General features: G+C 35.3%; 1 protein-coding gene across 1 annotated transcript in view; it reads left to right on the top strand.

Annotated features, from left to right (window-relative positions):
* The first annotated feature begins 441 nt into the window (after positions 1-441).
* Positions 442-15,229, top strand: part of LOC128247133 (uncharacterized) — a 102,175-nt gene continuing 87,387 nt past the window's right edge. Inside the window, exons 1-7 of the mRNA XM_089348304.1 lie at positions 442-640; positions 1,542-1,688; positions 5,106-5,167; positions 6,428-6,532; positions 10,707-10,871; positions 12,744-12,940; positions 13,524-13,626. Coding sequence (XP_089204430.1) covers positions 567-640; positions 1,542-1,688; positions 5,106-5,167; positions 6,428-6,532; positions 10,707-10,871; positions 12,744-12,940; positions 13,524-13,626 — 853 coding nt within the window. The 5' untranslated portion in view covers positions 442-566. The remainder of the gene's footprint in view (positions 641-1,541; positions 1,689-5,105; positions 5,168-6,427; positions 6,533-10,706; positions 10,872-12,743; positions 12,941-13,523; positions 13,627-15,229) is intronic.

Raw genomic sequence — 15,229 nt, 5'->3', positions numbered from 1 at the left:
CGCTGATGGTGACAATATGGTGCTAATTACGCGGTGATCAAAAATGACCATGGTGATGATGATGATGATGATGATGATCATGATGATGATGATGAATGCGATGGTAGATTATTGCGATGGTGATGATGATGATGATGATCATATCGACCTTGATGATAATTACAACAACAACGAAGACGTCATCAGTCCACTGGAAACCTCTCGAATATAATTATGTCAGCTGTTGTCTGGAAAATAAAATTAATAAAACAACAAAGTATTCTTTCCACTGACACTCTGTCCCCACTCCCACCCCACTCTCTTATTCTTTCTCTCAGAGCTGGATTAACTAAAACTAATTGATTTAAGAATTCGAATAGAATTGATTATTGAACACCGGCAGTCATGCAGTGAACAAACAAACTTCGGTTATATCAATGACAGATTCCACACAGCCGACATTAGAAGAAGAACGCTACATAAATCGAGACCATTTTTTTCTCGAGCCTCAGTGAATTAATAGAACCGCCACGTGTGTGTGAACCAGTTCTGACCATTTTGAAGAGGAAAGGCGTGCGGTCACTACAATGGGGCGTGAAACTGTCCTGGTCACGTTTCTACCCATTCTACTATTCTTTCTCAAGTTACCATGTCCAAGCAGGTAAAAAAAGAACAAAAATGAAAGCTTTGTTTTAATTCATTTTTATTAATCTCTTTCATCTTTTGTCATTATTCATGCCTTACATCACCCTTCTCTGCTCATCCACAGTTTAAATGTTGATATCGTTCTTATTTTGTTAATTCGATCTTTATTATTATTATTATTATTATTATTATTATTATTATTATTATTATTATTATTATTATTATTATTATTATTATTATTATTATTATTATTATTATTATTATTAAGGTGGCGGGCTGGCAGAATCGTTAGCACGTCGGGCAAATTGCTTAGCGGTATTTCGCCCGTCTTTACGTTTTGAGTTCAAATTCCGCCGAGGTCGACTTTGCCTTCCATCCTTTCGGGGTCGATAAATTAAGTACCAGTTGCGTACTGGGGTCGATCTAATCGACTGGCCCCCTCCCCAAAAATTTCGGGCTTTGTGCGTAGAGTAGAAAAGAATCGCTAGCACGCCAGTTGAAATGCTTAACGGTATTTCGTCTGCCACTACGTTCAGAGTTCAAATTCCGTTGAGGTCGATTTCGCCTTTCATCTTTTCGGGGTCGATGAAATAAGTACCAGTTACGCACTGGGGTCGATATAATCGACCAGCCCTCTTCCTCAAAAGTTTCTAAGGCCTAGAGTAGAAATAATTATTCATGGCGATTAGCTGGTAAGATGTTTGACGCGTCGAGCAAAATGCTTCGCAGGCTATCTTCCGCCTCTTTATGTTCTGAGCTCAAATATCGCTCAAGTCAACTTTGCTTTTCGTCCTTTCAGGGTCAATAAAATAAAGTACCAGTCAAGTACAGGGATCAATGTAATCGGCGAAACCCCTCCCCTTAAAATTACCTGCCTTGTGTAAAAATTTGAAACTATTTATTTATTTATTTTCCAGCGGCGCTCAGCAGTTCTGTAATATGACAATCTTCACCAATATGCAAAGAAATGGCTCCTGTGCAAACGCCGATATCTTGCTCAGTGAAGGCTTCAAACTTGCAACACTGGTGCTTCCACCTCCAGGTCAACCCTGTGTCTTTGAAAAGTAAATAATACGACATTAATCGCATCGATTCCAAAATGAAGTCATTGTTTTTTTTTCCTTTTCTATATTGCACCTATTGATGCCATACTTGTTATTTATGTCATATGTTCTCTTATCCTTGTTCTTGCTATTGTCGTTAGCATCATCAATATACCAGCTGTTGCTATTGTGTTTGTTGTTTTGCTCTTGTGATAGTTGTTGTTTCTTTTGCTGTTGTTGTTAATGATGTGACTGTTATTTCGATGCTCTTTTTGTATGTTGATCGATGAAAGCGAAATCAATGAATTAGTTGGTCGGATACAGAATACAACAAACTTTGTTATATATGCTAAGAAGTGGGAGCAAATATCCTGTAAGACGAAGCGATGTCTCGATTTCGCTCTCAGTCTGCAGTCATTTCATTCCACTCATTCTGCTAACTCTTCGGTCTTTTGTGACTTTACCCGTACATACCCTAAAATTAAGTAACCATTGTCGTTAAAACATTACCCGAAACGTTAGAATCCTCTTATTTTTTTCTTGGAGTAGTTTAGTTGTCGTCTTATTTATTACTTGATATTAATAACCGAAATTTATGCATTGATAAATAGGATGTGAAATGAAATACCTATAGCAGTAAATTGCAAAAATGCTATAAACATAACTCACCAGGTACTTTTTCTTGCTCTTAGAAAAAATTACCATTTACTTGCCATTATTTCACACAACATTAAGGCGGCGAGCTAGCAGAATCGTTAGCACACCGGGCGAAATACTTCGCGGCATTTCATCTGTCGCTACGTCCTGTGTTCAAATTCAGCCGAGGTTGACTTAATTTTTGATCCGATTTTGAGGCCGTGTGCTTCCACTAGAAAGGATTATTTCACACAATATTAGAGTAATGTATTTTGGCGTAGGTAGGAAAGAGCACTACGTTAATAGATTATTTACTCTAACCAGCACTTCTTCGTTTCCACTGCCATATGAAACAGAAATATTTCTTTGTCAGAAGTCGGTATATTCCACGTCAAAGAAATTGAAAGTGCTTTTCTCTTTAAGGAAAATAGAAGTGAAAATATTTTCGAGGACAAAATCTTGAAGTGCTTCAGGGACTAAAAGTGAAAGTTTTATATATTTCTTTTTAAATAAATCATTAAAAAAAATCTAACAAATTTAATTAATTGTTCAGATCCATCATTTGGTAAAGCATAATTTGGGTAAAAAGAATCTAATTGTGTGTGGTTTGTACCTATGTTTTGTCTATTTCTTCTTTTTGCATAAATTCATAACATTTTAAAATGGTTCGTATTTTCATGGGGAACTGGATCAAAGAAATGCGAATGGTTATTGACTGTCAGGTGATCTAGAGATGGCTTACAACTTTTGCTAAAATAATAATGTTGCAATACATCTAAAACTGAATCAGAGTGAATTTCAAAATTTTTCAAAAGAAAGGCTTTCAATGTGCCTATATCTGATGCATGCGCCCTCGTTACCGACCCCACCGATTTCAACTAGATCCCGAAAAATGTTCTATATTTATATTGCAGCAGTAATACATGAGCTAGATGACATGAACAAGGAAAATACGTCTGTAGTTCCTTCCTAGATCTTTTAGTACACTGCCATAAGTATCCATCATTTCGTGGCGGTTCTTCAATGAGCCACATATGTTTACCATAACCAAAACAAAATAGAATGCGAGGAACAGAGTCATAAGTTTTCAAAAAAGAAATTTTATCTTTCATATTTCCATTTAAATTTCTCTCTTTTATTAATATTCGATACAATTTGGTAGTTAATAGCAATGTTTTCCTCAAGTTGATAAAGAATATAATCTATATTTTTGGAGGATCCAGCTTTAATGATGACATCATCACACTGGATACAGTATAGCATCCATCCGTCACTTTAGTGTCCCTTATTTTTACTCTTTTTTGTCCTTCTTGCAAAGAATACTTAGACTTTTGGCTAGTAAAATACTTTTGACAAGGTAAATACATTCACTTTCATAGACCCCTTATAAACCAAAGAGGAATCGTTTCTTGCCTATTCATAGTACAGTACCCTCGGTACAGTGCCTCACAACGCTGTCTGGCCACATGGATTTGCTTCTCTAGGTGCTCAGCTGAAAATCCACTAACTTACCCGAGTTAATGTTTTAGAACTATTCCGCCCATCGCAATTCCGTCATGTCCGACACCATTGAGGTGACATTATCGGCAAATACTAACACAACTGCCCCATATACTTCAACAACTCTAACTTTTACATCAGTTGTTTTAAAGTCAGTACATAAAGGATGAGAGAGGACACTCTTGATGGACGGAGTGTGTGACTCCAATCGGTTCCGACATTTATATTGGACACCTAAGAGATGCTGCTGCGCATTGCAGAGATCCAGTCCCTGAAGACATAGTCGAAGCCTATTGCTTTGAGGACAATCTGCAAATAATGATGATCTAACTTATCGAAAGCTTTCATGCGAACGAAATTTATCAGAGAAACTCCGAAGCGATGTTTTATATAACTCTCTCTCTACGATGTATCATATGGAGTTGAGATTGCCGTAGATGTTCTCGACTACAATCGCCAACCTTTTTGTTAATACCTTGGCCAAAATCTTGACCGTTCTGCTACCACTTGCAGTAGACTTCTTCCTGGGCATCTCCGAACAAGCCTAGCGTATATATGTAAAGCTCGTATAGCAAAGCATCGGAACAGGGTGATTTGCATCAAAATCATAGCTGTCCCCAATAGAGCAGCTTTTTAGGGTTGCTCTGCCTTCGTGTCAATTCCAATTTCTCCAACATATTTCTCGAACCTGATTGTTAATGCTCCGGGTGCCCCAACATTGTCCACATTCCTGCAATTTCGTCTTTTAGTAGTCTGTTTTTCTCCATCTTTCCCAGATTTCGTCTTTTAGTATTCAGAAAAATCAATATTATTTATTTCCATATACACACAACAGATTAGACTGTTGGGAAAAAAAAATCCTAGCATCGGGCTACAACAAGTAACCTTAGATGCCAAAAACCCTCCTAATATCCTAGCTGACCCTAATAACAGTTTTCTAGAGCTGTACTAAACTGGGTTTTATGCCTATTTCCTCTATCCATCTGTTCATATCTTTAGGGATAGTTCCCAATGCACCTATTACTACTAGGATGCATTTTACCCGCACTTTCCATAGTCTCTGTAATTCAATGGCTATTTTTTCAATTTGCTATTTTTTCTACACCTCTCATATTGAGTTTTTCATCATTTTGAACTATAAAGTCAATTATCTCTATATTTTCTACTACTAAATCAGTTCTTCTAGCTTTTATTACTCTGTCAGTTTGAATGTTAAAGCCCCACAACATCTTGTATTTCTTTTTATTCTTATTATTATTAAATTTCCTTGTGCCTACTAAAACATATACAATTATATTACAGAATATTTGTCGCCAACACTATACAGTGCTGTCCGGGATATACTGGGACTGATTGTACTATACGTAAGTTATATTACAATATATATAACACCTTTATAAACATTTCCTCAGAGCAATGATGATATATGTGTGTCTGTGTGTGAATGGCTGTGAAGCGTAGCACTGGCTGTGTGGTAAGAAGCTTCCCAACCGCAGTGGCGCCTTTGGCAAGTGTCTTCTACTATAGCCTCGGGCCGACCAAAGCCTTGTGAATGGATTTCGTAGACGGAACCGAAAGGAGTCCGTCATATATATATATATGTGTGTGTGTGTGTGTGTGTGTGTGTGTGTGTGTGTGTGTGTGTGTGTGTGTGTGTGTGTGTGTGTGTGTGTGTATTTGTGTCTATATGTTCCCCCCACCATCACTTGACAACTGTTGTTAGTGTGTTTAACTCCCCGTAACGTAGCAGTTCGGCAAAAGATGCAGATAGAATAAGTACTAGGCTTACAAAGAATAAGTCCTGATATCGATTTTTTCGACTAAAGGCAGTGCTCCAGCATGGCCGCAATCAAATGACTGAAACAAGTAGCCAGCTGGCTACCGAGATATGATCTGTATCCGTATACTGCAAGCAAGAAAGTCTACTGCTCCCTTTCAAGCCGTAGCGATACCTGTAGACCAATGGTTTCTAGGTAATTTCCCTTCGTCAGTTCAGGAAAACTGCCGGCTAGAGATAGCAACCACTTGCTCTTGCTCACAGTATATACAGTTAAAGCGACACACAGTTACTGATCTCGTAAAGAGAAAAGCAACTAGTTCTAAATCTCTGAGCGAGAAATATGTAGTAACAGTACCGTACAGTAAAGTCTATTTGCCAACGCAACGCAGCATGACCGCAGTCAAATGACTGAAACAATTAAAAGAACATATATATATATATATATACATATATATATAAATCTATTTGCCAACGCAACGTAGCAGTCCTACGTAGGACAATGCTACTACGTTTTAGCCCCAGGAAAACACCCTTTCCAGCTGGCTACCGACACATGATCTATGTCCGTATACTGTGAGCAAGGAAGTGTACAGTTTCCTTTCTAGCCGTAGTGAATCGTGTTGGCCAATGGTTACTGGGTAATTACCCTTCATCGGTACAGGACAACCGCCGGCTTCGGATAACCGGCTATATATATATATATATATATATATATATATATATATATATAAGGCGGGCTTCTTTCAGCTTGCGTCTACCAAATCCACTCAGAAGGCTTTGGTCGGCCCTTACCACACAGCCATGCCTGTTATTTAACAGAAATTTTTATTATTCTTTCTTTCAGCCAAATGTTTACCTGTCTGTGAAAATGATGGAATTTGTGTCGAACCAAACATTTGTTCCTGCAAAGATGGTTATACAGGTGAACATTGCACAGAAATTATTGATGGTAAGTTTTGTTTGAAAAATATTGACAAATATTAATCAATAAAAAATCATTTTTCATTTGAATTTCGTGGTAAACACTTCAGTGGTTGAATTTTGCGAACATTCTATCCAAATAAATAAACGAAAGGCATATTCCTTATTAAAAGTTGGATAAATATCCGAAGAAGACTTATGATTAACACCTACCTTGTTGTAACCCATGGCTATTACATGATGGAGCAAAATCTAATATGCTCTTTTTAATCATTTTCCGTAATTTGACAAGTACTTATGAGAAAATATATGCTGGAATTTTGGATTTAATACTGGACTTAATTTTTCTTTATAACGTAGCAACAGCCAAAGCAACAATCACTGTTGATCAGTATTGTGCTAATAAAGACAGCTTAATGTGACTTTATTAATATTAATTTAATGTTAATACACAAAATCAGCAGATTACGTTAATGAAAATAAACGTAATTATTCTTATGAATTTCAAAAGAAAATTTCGAAGAACCACAGTTCTGCGAAATTTTAAAAGTCAAAATAAATTTTAAATCATAAGTTACCTCCCTTCAGAGATTTTTTTATTTTTTTTATTTAAGCCTAGTGTTTCTGCTACATAGACTACAAGACTAATTTAGAGTTAAATGAAGAATAAATGTTGAAATGTTTCAAATTATGTACAGATGAAAACATAAATGATACTTGATAAAGAAAAGCGTTTAAAGAAGATTAGAAAATATTTCATTTGTACAAAATAACAGTTTGAAGAGATGAGATTTCTTGTAAGACACCAAATTGAATTATTTTTGAATTTGAAAGGCAGTGAGCTGGCAGAATAATGAAAAGAAATGCGTTGCTGAGTTTGTTCCGCGCCTTTACGTTCTGAGTTCAGATCTCACTGACGTTAGATTAGCCTCTCATTCCTTCAGAGTCAATAAAATAAAATGCCGGTCAAATCCTGGAGGTCTATGGTATCGACTGTGGCTGTGTGCTTAAATCTGAAACGATTGTTCTCCATGTTGAATCAGGAACAATAAAATATCGAACACAGCGAAGTCTGAAACCCCCTTTTTGCAATGTGTGTGTTTGTAAAAATATAGCAGCAAAAAAGATGACAACGTAGAAATGCTTTGTTTCTATTAAAACGATGTTTCGTGTTCGGCAGAACTTAAATGTATTCTGTATTAAAGAAAGAGAGAGACCACTTAACCATCTTATGCAATACATAAGATGATCTCTCCCCTTTCATCTCAGATGGGTCTGTTGAGAGTTAAACGTTGGGAGTTTTTTATTGTAGCAAAACAATGTTACATAAGCTTATCTCTGAATTTTGGCTCTAAACAAACAAGGTTTCTTTCGTTCACTGCCGGCGTCATCCATATCCTCCATTGAATGTGATTGGCTGCCATATAAGTCGGTAGGCATGTTGATCAAGTGCATGGCAGATCTATCACTGGTTGTGTCAAAGATTACTCGAAATTGTAATACTGACAAAAGGTGGGTCCAATTTGAGACAGCGATGTTATGAGATCGAATGCAGAAAGCGATGTTACAGAGATACCCTTACGATACGTTTATTGTAACAAAAATGAACAAAACCAAGGAAAAGCAGTTGTGTATCTATAATTCTACAAGCAGTATAGCGTGTGTAGTGAATACACCATTGTGCCTTGAAGGAAAATGCAGTGGCTATGTCGATCTAGCGATGTAGTGGTGAATAGCCGTTGTGGTTACAGGAAGTGCGACAACTGCAAGTGACCAAAGCGTCACTTGAAGAAGGAAAGATTACTGATATCTGAAAGCGTTGTCTAAATACATTTTGTGACACCTGGAGAGTTTGATGGTGTTACCAGTTCCGTTCAGGTTAACTGTGTAGTGATTTCCAACTCAAAGGCTGCAAAACTTTATGGCCAATATGATATGGGCACTGTCCAAAACAAATGAAGCAATGCAATGCAAAATAACGCTAAGTGCAACAGAAACGATGCCAAGGTTTTTTACTTAAAGGTTGGTTAAGAACTTGAAACGAGTGCTAGATGCGCAGGTATAAGAATGTATATGTGATAAATAGATGTATGCATTTATATTGAAATGCTGCCTAAACCATCAGTAAGTGGAGCAAACAGGTCTTGATAAAACAAAAGCATCTATGCAAAAACCATTAAAAAACAAAACAAATCAATAAATGGTGCAAAATTGGTACAAAAATAACTTATACGACACTAGAAACAAAATTCTAGTTAGTAAACAATGACTAGAGTAAGTTATACCAAAATATGTATTGTCATTTGCGTGGTTTTACAAGTTGTATTATTTGCTTGACATGAATTACTTTGCTAAGCGAAAAATCTTCTTGGAAGGAATTATCGATAAAGTCAATTGTTGTCACTTCTCTGCTGGAGATGTGTGCGGTAAGGACATAAAAATTGAACATGCTAGTATTCCAGTGAAAATAAATAAGGGCCTGCAAAGAGCGAGCAAAAGTAAAAGAAACGAAAGAAAAACAGGCAATGTAACCAAATGAAAATTATGTGAAAGTGTAATGCTTGACACAAATATAGAAGAGAGTTAAGCATTGAAATGTTGCTCGAAGAAACTTCTCAGGGCTATGTTCTTTGGTACCATTTACGAGTGTTTTTTAACAATAAAATATTTTTATTACAAAATATTTGTAAGAAAAGGATTTGCAGGAATTTTATGTAGAAGGGTTTTTGTGGATTTTATGTTTTCCTTTCTTCTTTCTTTCCTCTTTTTCTGTCTTTTTTTTAAAATATTGCTTGGAGGTGTAAAGTTTTACTAGTGTATGTCATAAACCTGATACTGCTTATGTGTAGAGATGTAAGGTGTTTATGGACCAGTGTTTCGAAAGAGGAACCAATAATTTCAAGACGTAAATTAAAAACTTTTCACGTAAAGGTGCTCAAAGGTGGAATAAAAACAAGCGAAGAAATTCGTCATAAAATATCAATGTATATTTTTCGGTTTTGCACTAGTTACATAGTGAAGTCTGAAAGTCTTTTCAAAGGTTTGTATAAGATTCTGTATGTGTGTGCATTTTTGTATGTTTACGCATGCGTGTGCCTTGTGTTACAGGCAATTGGCTAAGATGATGGCAACGTAGAAATACCTTTATGTCTTGGTGAGTGAGATCAATCATGAGTGAGATGATAAGCATTTATGTATGGACGGCCAGAGTAACATAATTTGGTAACAACTAAAATTATTCTTTAAATGTTAAACATTCGAGACTTTTATAGCCAGAGACAAAATTTCTAACAGCTTTTCTTTGAATTTTGGTGCTGAAACACAGGAAGTTCCTCTTGATTTCTGCCGAATGTGATTGACTGCACAATCAGTTGGCAAGCTGGCCTATCACCTATGTAGGGGTCCATCGGAACCTCGTCAGGGATTAGGAAAAATAAAATAGTAATATTGACGAAACCTGAATTCAATTCGAGATGTGAGTGCCGTGAGATCTAATCCAGAAAACGATCTGTTACAATTACTTAGAGCACGATTATCCTGAAACCGTCCTCACAATCTACAGTAATCCCTCGCCAGGTCGCGGTTCACCTATCGCGGATTATTATTTAAGCTTACGTCGATTCCTCTGTGGTGCTGTTTTGCATTTATAATATATACAAATTATAAAAATAATAAAAGATATATCCAGCACAGTACTGTTTCTACTTCGCGGATTATCCCCTATCGCGGGGTGTTTTGGAACGTGACACCCGCAATAGTCGAAGGATTACTGTATTTTTTATTTTATTTAACAACATGCTTCATCACTTAACTATGTAATCGAATAACAGTTACTTAAAAAGTAAGCGTTCCGACTAGATGTCTTTTGCAAAGCACCAAACATCAAAACCTCTTATAATTTTGATATAAATATTTCTATCCGAAAAGTTACTCAGCCGATACTGAAAGATGTAAATAATGTTATTAGAGCAGCAATAAAAATATTTTAATTATGTTACTATATCTACTGGAATACATTTATCATTACGTCCGCCAAAAACAAGTCAGCACCTTGCTGAAAATGATTTTTAAGTTAAAAATATCTTTCATGATTGTTGCTTCATATTTAAGAAAAATACTTAGTTTAATTTGTCATGAAGAAACCAGTTAACTATTTTCTTGAACAAAGTGTGATTACGAACACTACCTTATTTTTATTTCAGAGGTAAATGACGCTTTTCAATACTGTTATGAGTCGTCAGTATGCGAAGGTCCAAAAGTATTTTGGTCGAATGAGCAGCGGATTTCACTTGGAGATTGTTGTGGACAGCGAAGCAATGGATCGTGGGGTGGAGACATTGAAACCTGCATCGCTTGCAATTTTCAAAGTTAGTATCTTTTACTAAATCTGTTTTTTTCGAATCCCAACAAGGTAAACTTTGCCTTTCAACCTTTTTAGCGGGGCGCATAAAATAAGCTACCAACCACTTACCGAGCATGGTAATTTCATCTAATCATCATTAATTTTCGCCCGTCATCTGTGAGCTTGTGTCAAAATGAGACGTCTAATATTCCCATCTTAGTAAGTGATGATTACAACGTTTCGGCTGATGTACTCTCGAGGATTCTTCATGTTGCTCTCATACTCCTAAATGCAAGACATTTCGTGCACAATCCCTTTATTAAATGATTGTTCTTACTCCGTTGTCCATATCAAGAATATTTTTGTTTTAGTTACTTTCCTACATTCGGTACTATTTGCTTATTCCGGTAGAATCAGAGCATATGTAGATTAACTGAGCTATAGATAGAACTCCTGGTTACCAGGTAAACTACGTCACTTAGAAATACTTATATTTACTGCTCCAGTGTGTGGAATAATGGTGTGTATATATACATAAGCATTTGTAAAATATTAAGTATTCTTGTTTAATTACTGAGTATAACACTTTGATTAAGTGTTAACAACGGAGGAAGAGATAATCGCCCCAATATATCAGCTTATAATAATCATTCGTATATTTTTACAATTCACAGTGTTGATAGAATGAATTCTGTTATCCATTCCCGCTTAGCTTTTTCTCCGTAGTTATATAAACAATAAGAAATTTAAAAAATGTGTATGAAAAAAAAAATCTATTTGACGTCCAATTATTCTAATTTCCGAGAGTTTATAAATTTCAATATTTTTAAGATTTCATTTCTAAATTTATTCTTTGATTTGTTCAAACAGTCATTTTATCAATCTTATTTACTTGTTATTTCTATTAGCCCTAAATATATGTTTTATAACCAACTTTATCAAAGTTATTTTTGTGAGTGCAACGTATGTTTTCCGTTAAATTCTATCTCAAATTGTTTGACTTTCTTAAATTTCAGTAACAGACATAAAAAGAATATTCTTTTCTACTCTAAGTACAAGGCCCGACATTTTGGGGGAAGGGTGCCAGTCGATTAGATCGACCCCAATACGCAATTGGTTCTTAATTTATCGACCCCGAAAGAATCAAATGCTAAGTCGACCTCGGCGGAATTTGAACATAAAGACAGATGAAATACCGCAAAGCATTTTGCCCCACGTGCTAACGTTTCTGCCAGCTCGCCGCCTAGACTTAAAAAGAATATTGAAACAAAAATGTACTTAACCGACAAATCAGAAGCTATTGTCAATTAATGGTTGAGATGAATGGCATGATACATATATATATATATATATATATATATATATATCAGCCATTTTGTATTTTGTCAAATACAAAATGGCTGATAGTTAGCAAGGTGAGACACACATAAGAAAGAAGGAAACAAAGGACCACTGATGAGGTCACAGAAGTGTGACGAAAGAACTCTGGCCGAAATAAGATTAAGATTAATGTAATATAAAGCTGAAGCAAATTAACACCAAATATACAGTGCGTGTGTTTTTATTGGCTAAACTGGCAATATGACCATCCCCAAGTACAACAACACATATATATATATATATATATATATATATATATATATATATATATATATATATATAAATATATATATATATATATGGTGTGGGGCGAATTGCATTCAGTCCCCATTGTCTCCTCTTTAAATAATATTCGTTTAATCGAAAAATATTTAATCTCTAAAAAAAGCATGGTAATCATATAACAATGTGATGAGAGATTATAGCAAAATAGATTTACTTGTATAGTTAATTATAGGGATATTTTCGTACATATTTCAATCTGGGATTAATAAAGTGACTTTACATATACTTTTAGATTTTAAAACACTTAATAGGACTCTACAGATTGATCCAAGTTGTCGATTGACCGGAACTCAATTTATGAAGACCTTTGATGGTAATTTTTTCCCCTTACAATCTGATGTCTGCACCTACAACTTGCTGGAATATGGCAAGGAATGGATCATAACTCTCACAATACTAAACTGTCAATCAAAACTTTCATGCCGAAAAGTAAGATATTTTTGTTTTTCATGTTTTCTTTTTAATGATAAAAACTCAGTTAAATTTCAGTCTTTTACGCATTGGTAGGTCTTTGCATCTTTATGCTATCTCTGGTAACTTCATCTCTTTAAAGGCATATTTCTCCATATCTCTTACACGACCAAAAATCTTAACAATGCAGCTATATCTTAATTACATAGCTGCCACGCAAAAGTACCAGCAAATATTACCGTTTATAATAAATGGTGGAAAAAAAAAGTCACCAACCTCCGCTTACTGGTGAAATTGTAACATTTACAAAAGTATATACCACAGATCAAGTTAAATGAAAAACACCTTCGGCCATCATACAGCCACCTCGTCAACATCTTCCTCGTGGTCATTTGTTGAAAGGATCTCAGCTAACATTGCCTGTCTTCTTACTCATCATTTGTCAACTATGATGACTTTCCAAACAGCTCCACAGAGGAAACTGTTTAAGACTCAATCAGTATCGGTAACATGGTTTTAGGATTCCTTTTGTTTTACTTATATTTAATTTATTCACGTCTTTCAAATGCATTGACTTTTTTTATCTTTCGATTCTTTAAAGTCTTTGACAATAAAGTTTGAAGAGAAAATCTTGATAGCGGAAGGTTTCACTGTCAGCCTTAATGGTTATGCTATGGATTTTTTGAAAGGAGAAGTCAAAGATGGTTTGTCATCACTTTTTTTAACCACCTTTTACATTTTCACATATGAAGTTGTCTACATTGCACAGAGTAGTAAAACGTGATGAAAATAAGGATAAAACATTAGATATTTAGTGAATATATATAACTGGTATTAAAAATTTCCCAGAATCTGTATCACTTTATCAAAGACCATCACTTTAAAATCATTTAAAAGAATGATAAAGCTTTAAAATATATCTGTTCTTTCAAAGAACTTTCTAACCTAAGTTGCTAAATTCTCCATAGCTAATGATCTGATAAATCTGAAATTTTTTCATGAATAATCGCTAAATTGAAACCAAAATTATTGACCTTACATTCCACATTTCACATTTCTGTCTCTTGCACTATATTTACAATAGGCCTTTCTTCTATCGCCTTCAAATATGATATTTCTGCGAATAAACGTATTCTTAGACTGAGTTTCAACACATTATTGAACCATGATCCCAACAAGCTTGACCATACACCCACAGACTCCAAACTGTCTAAAATAAGATAATTTACAACACAAACTATATATATATATAGATAGATATACATACACACACGCATATATATATATATATATATATATATATATATATATATATATATATATATATATATATATATATATATGTATGTATATACGAAATTAAAGAAGGAAAATGCACACACTTTACATAGTTTTAATATAATTTTTAATATATGTTATATTGTGTTAGTCTGTCCATAGCACTTACTCAGCAATACCTGATACCTTTAGGTCTTCTTGACATCATTACCTCTCATAATATATATATATATATATATATATATATATATATATATATATATATATAAGCAATGTTAATTCTCTAAATGAAGTATTAACAGTAACTGCACGATAAAGTGTAGTATATTGCCACTTAAGTGTGGCTGACCCTTAGGGGTGGATGTTACTGTTGCTTTTAGCCCCAGGAGGACATCTCCTCCAGCTGGCTTATCGACACACGACTGTGTCCTGTTTGCCAAGGGAAGTTATCCCTCTCACCACGATCTGCAGCACGAACGGATCCGGATTTCAGGGTTATTTCCCTTCGTCGGCGTTCGATAGCTACTGACCTTGGTGAGAGAGAGACGAAAACCTGGCAATCTTATATCTACTTTTCCAGTGAAATTCTTCACTGATATCGAAAAGGTGAAAACAAGCAATGTTAATTCTCTAAATGAAGTATTAACAGTAACTGCACGATAAAGTGAAGAATTTCACTGGAAAAGTAGATATAAGATTGCCAGGTTTTTGTCTCTCTCACCAAGGTCAGTAGCTATCGAACGCCGACGAAGGGAAATAACCCTGAAATCCGGATCCGTTCGTGCTGCAGATCGTGGTGAGAGGGATAACTTCCCTTGGCAAACAGGACACAGTCGTGTGTCGATAAGCCAGCTGGAGGAGATGTCCTCCTGGGGCTAAAAGCAACAGTAACATCCACCCCTAGGGGTCAGCCACACTTAAGTGGCAATATACTACACTTTTTCGTGCAGTTACTGTTAATACTTCATTTAGAGAATTAACATTGCTTGTTTTCACCTTTTCGATATCAGTGAAGAATTTCACTGGAAA

Source organism: Octopus bimaculoides, chromosome 2 (assembly GCF_046866305.1).
Source record: "Octopus bimaculoides isolate indiv1 chromosome 2, ASM4686630v1, whole genome shotgun sequence".
NCBI lineage: Eukaryota > Metazoa > Mollusca > Cephalopoda > Octopoda > Octopodidae > Octopus > Octopus bimaculoides.
The sequence above is the reverse complement of the archived record's forward strand: the minus strand, read 5'-3'. Positions and strand labels throughout refer to the sequence as shown.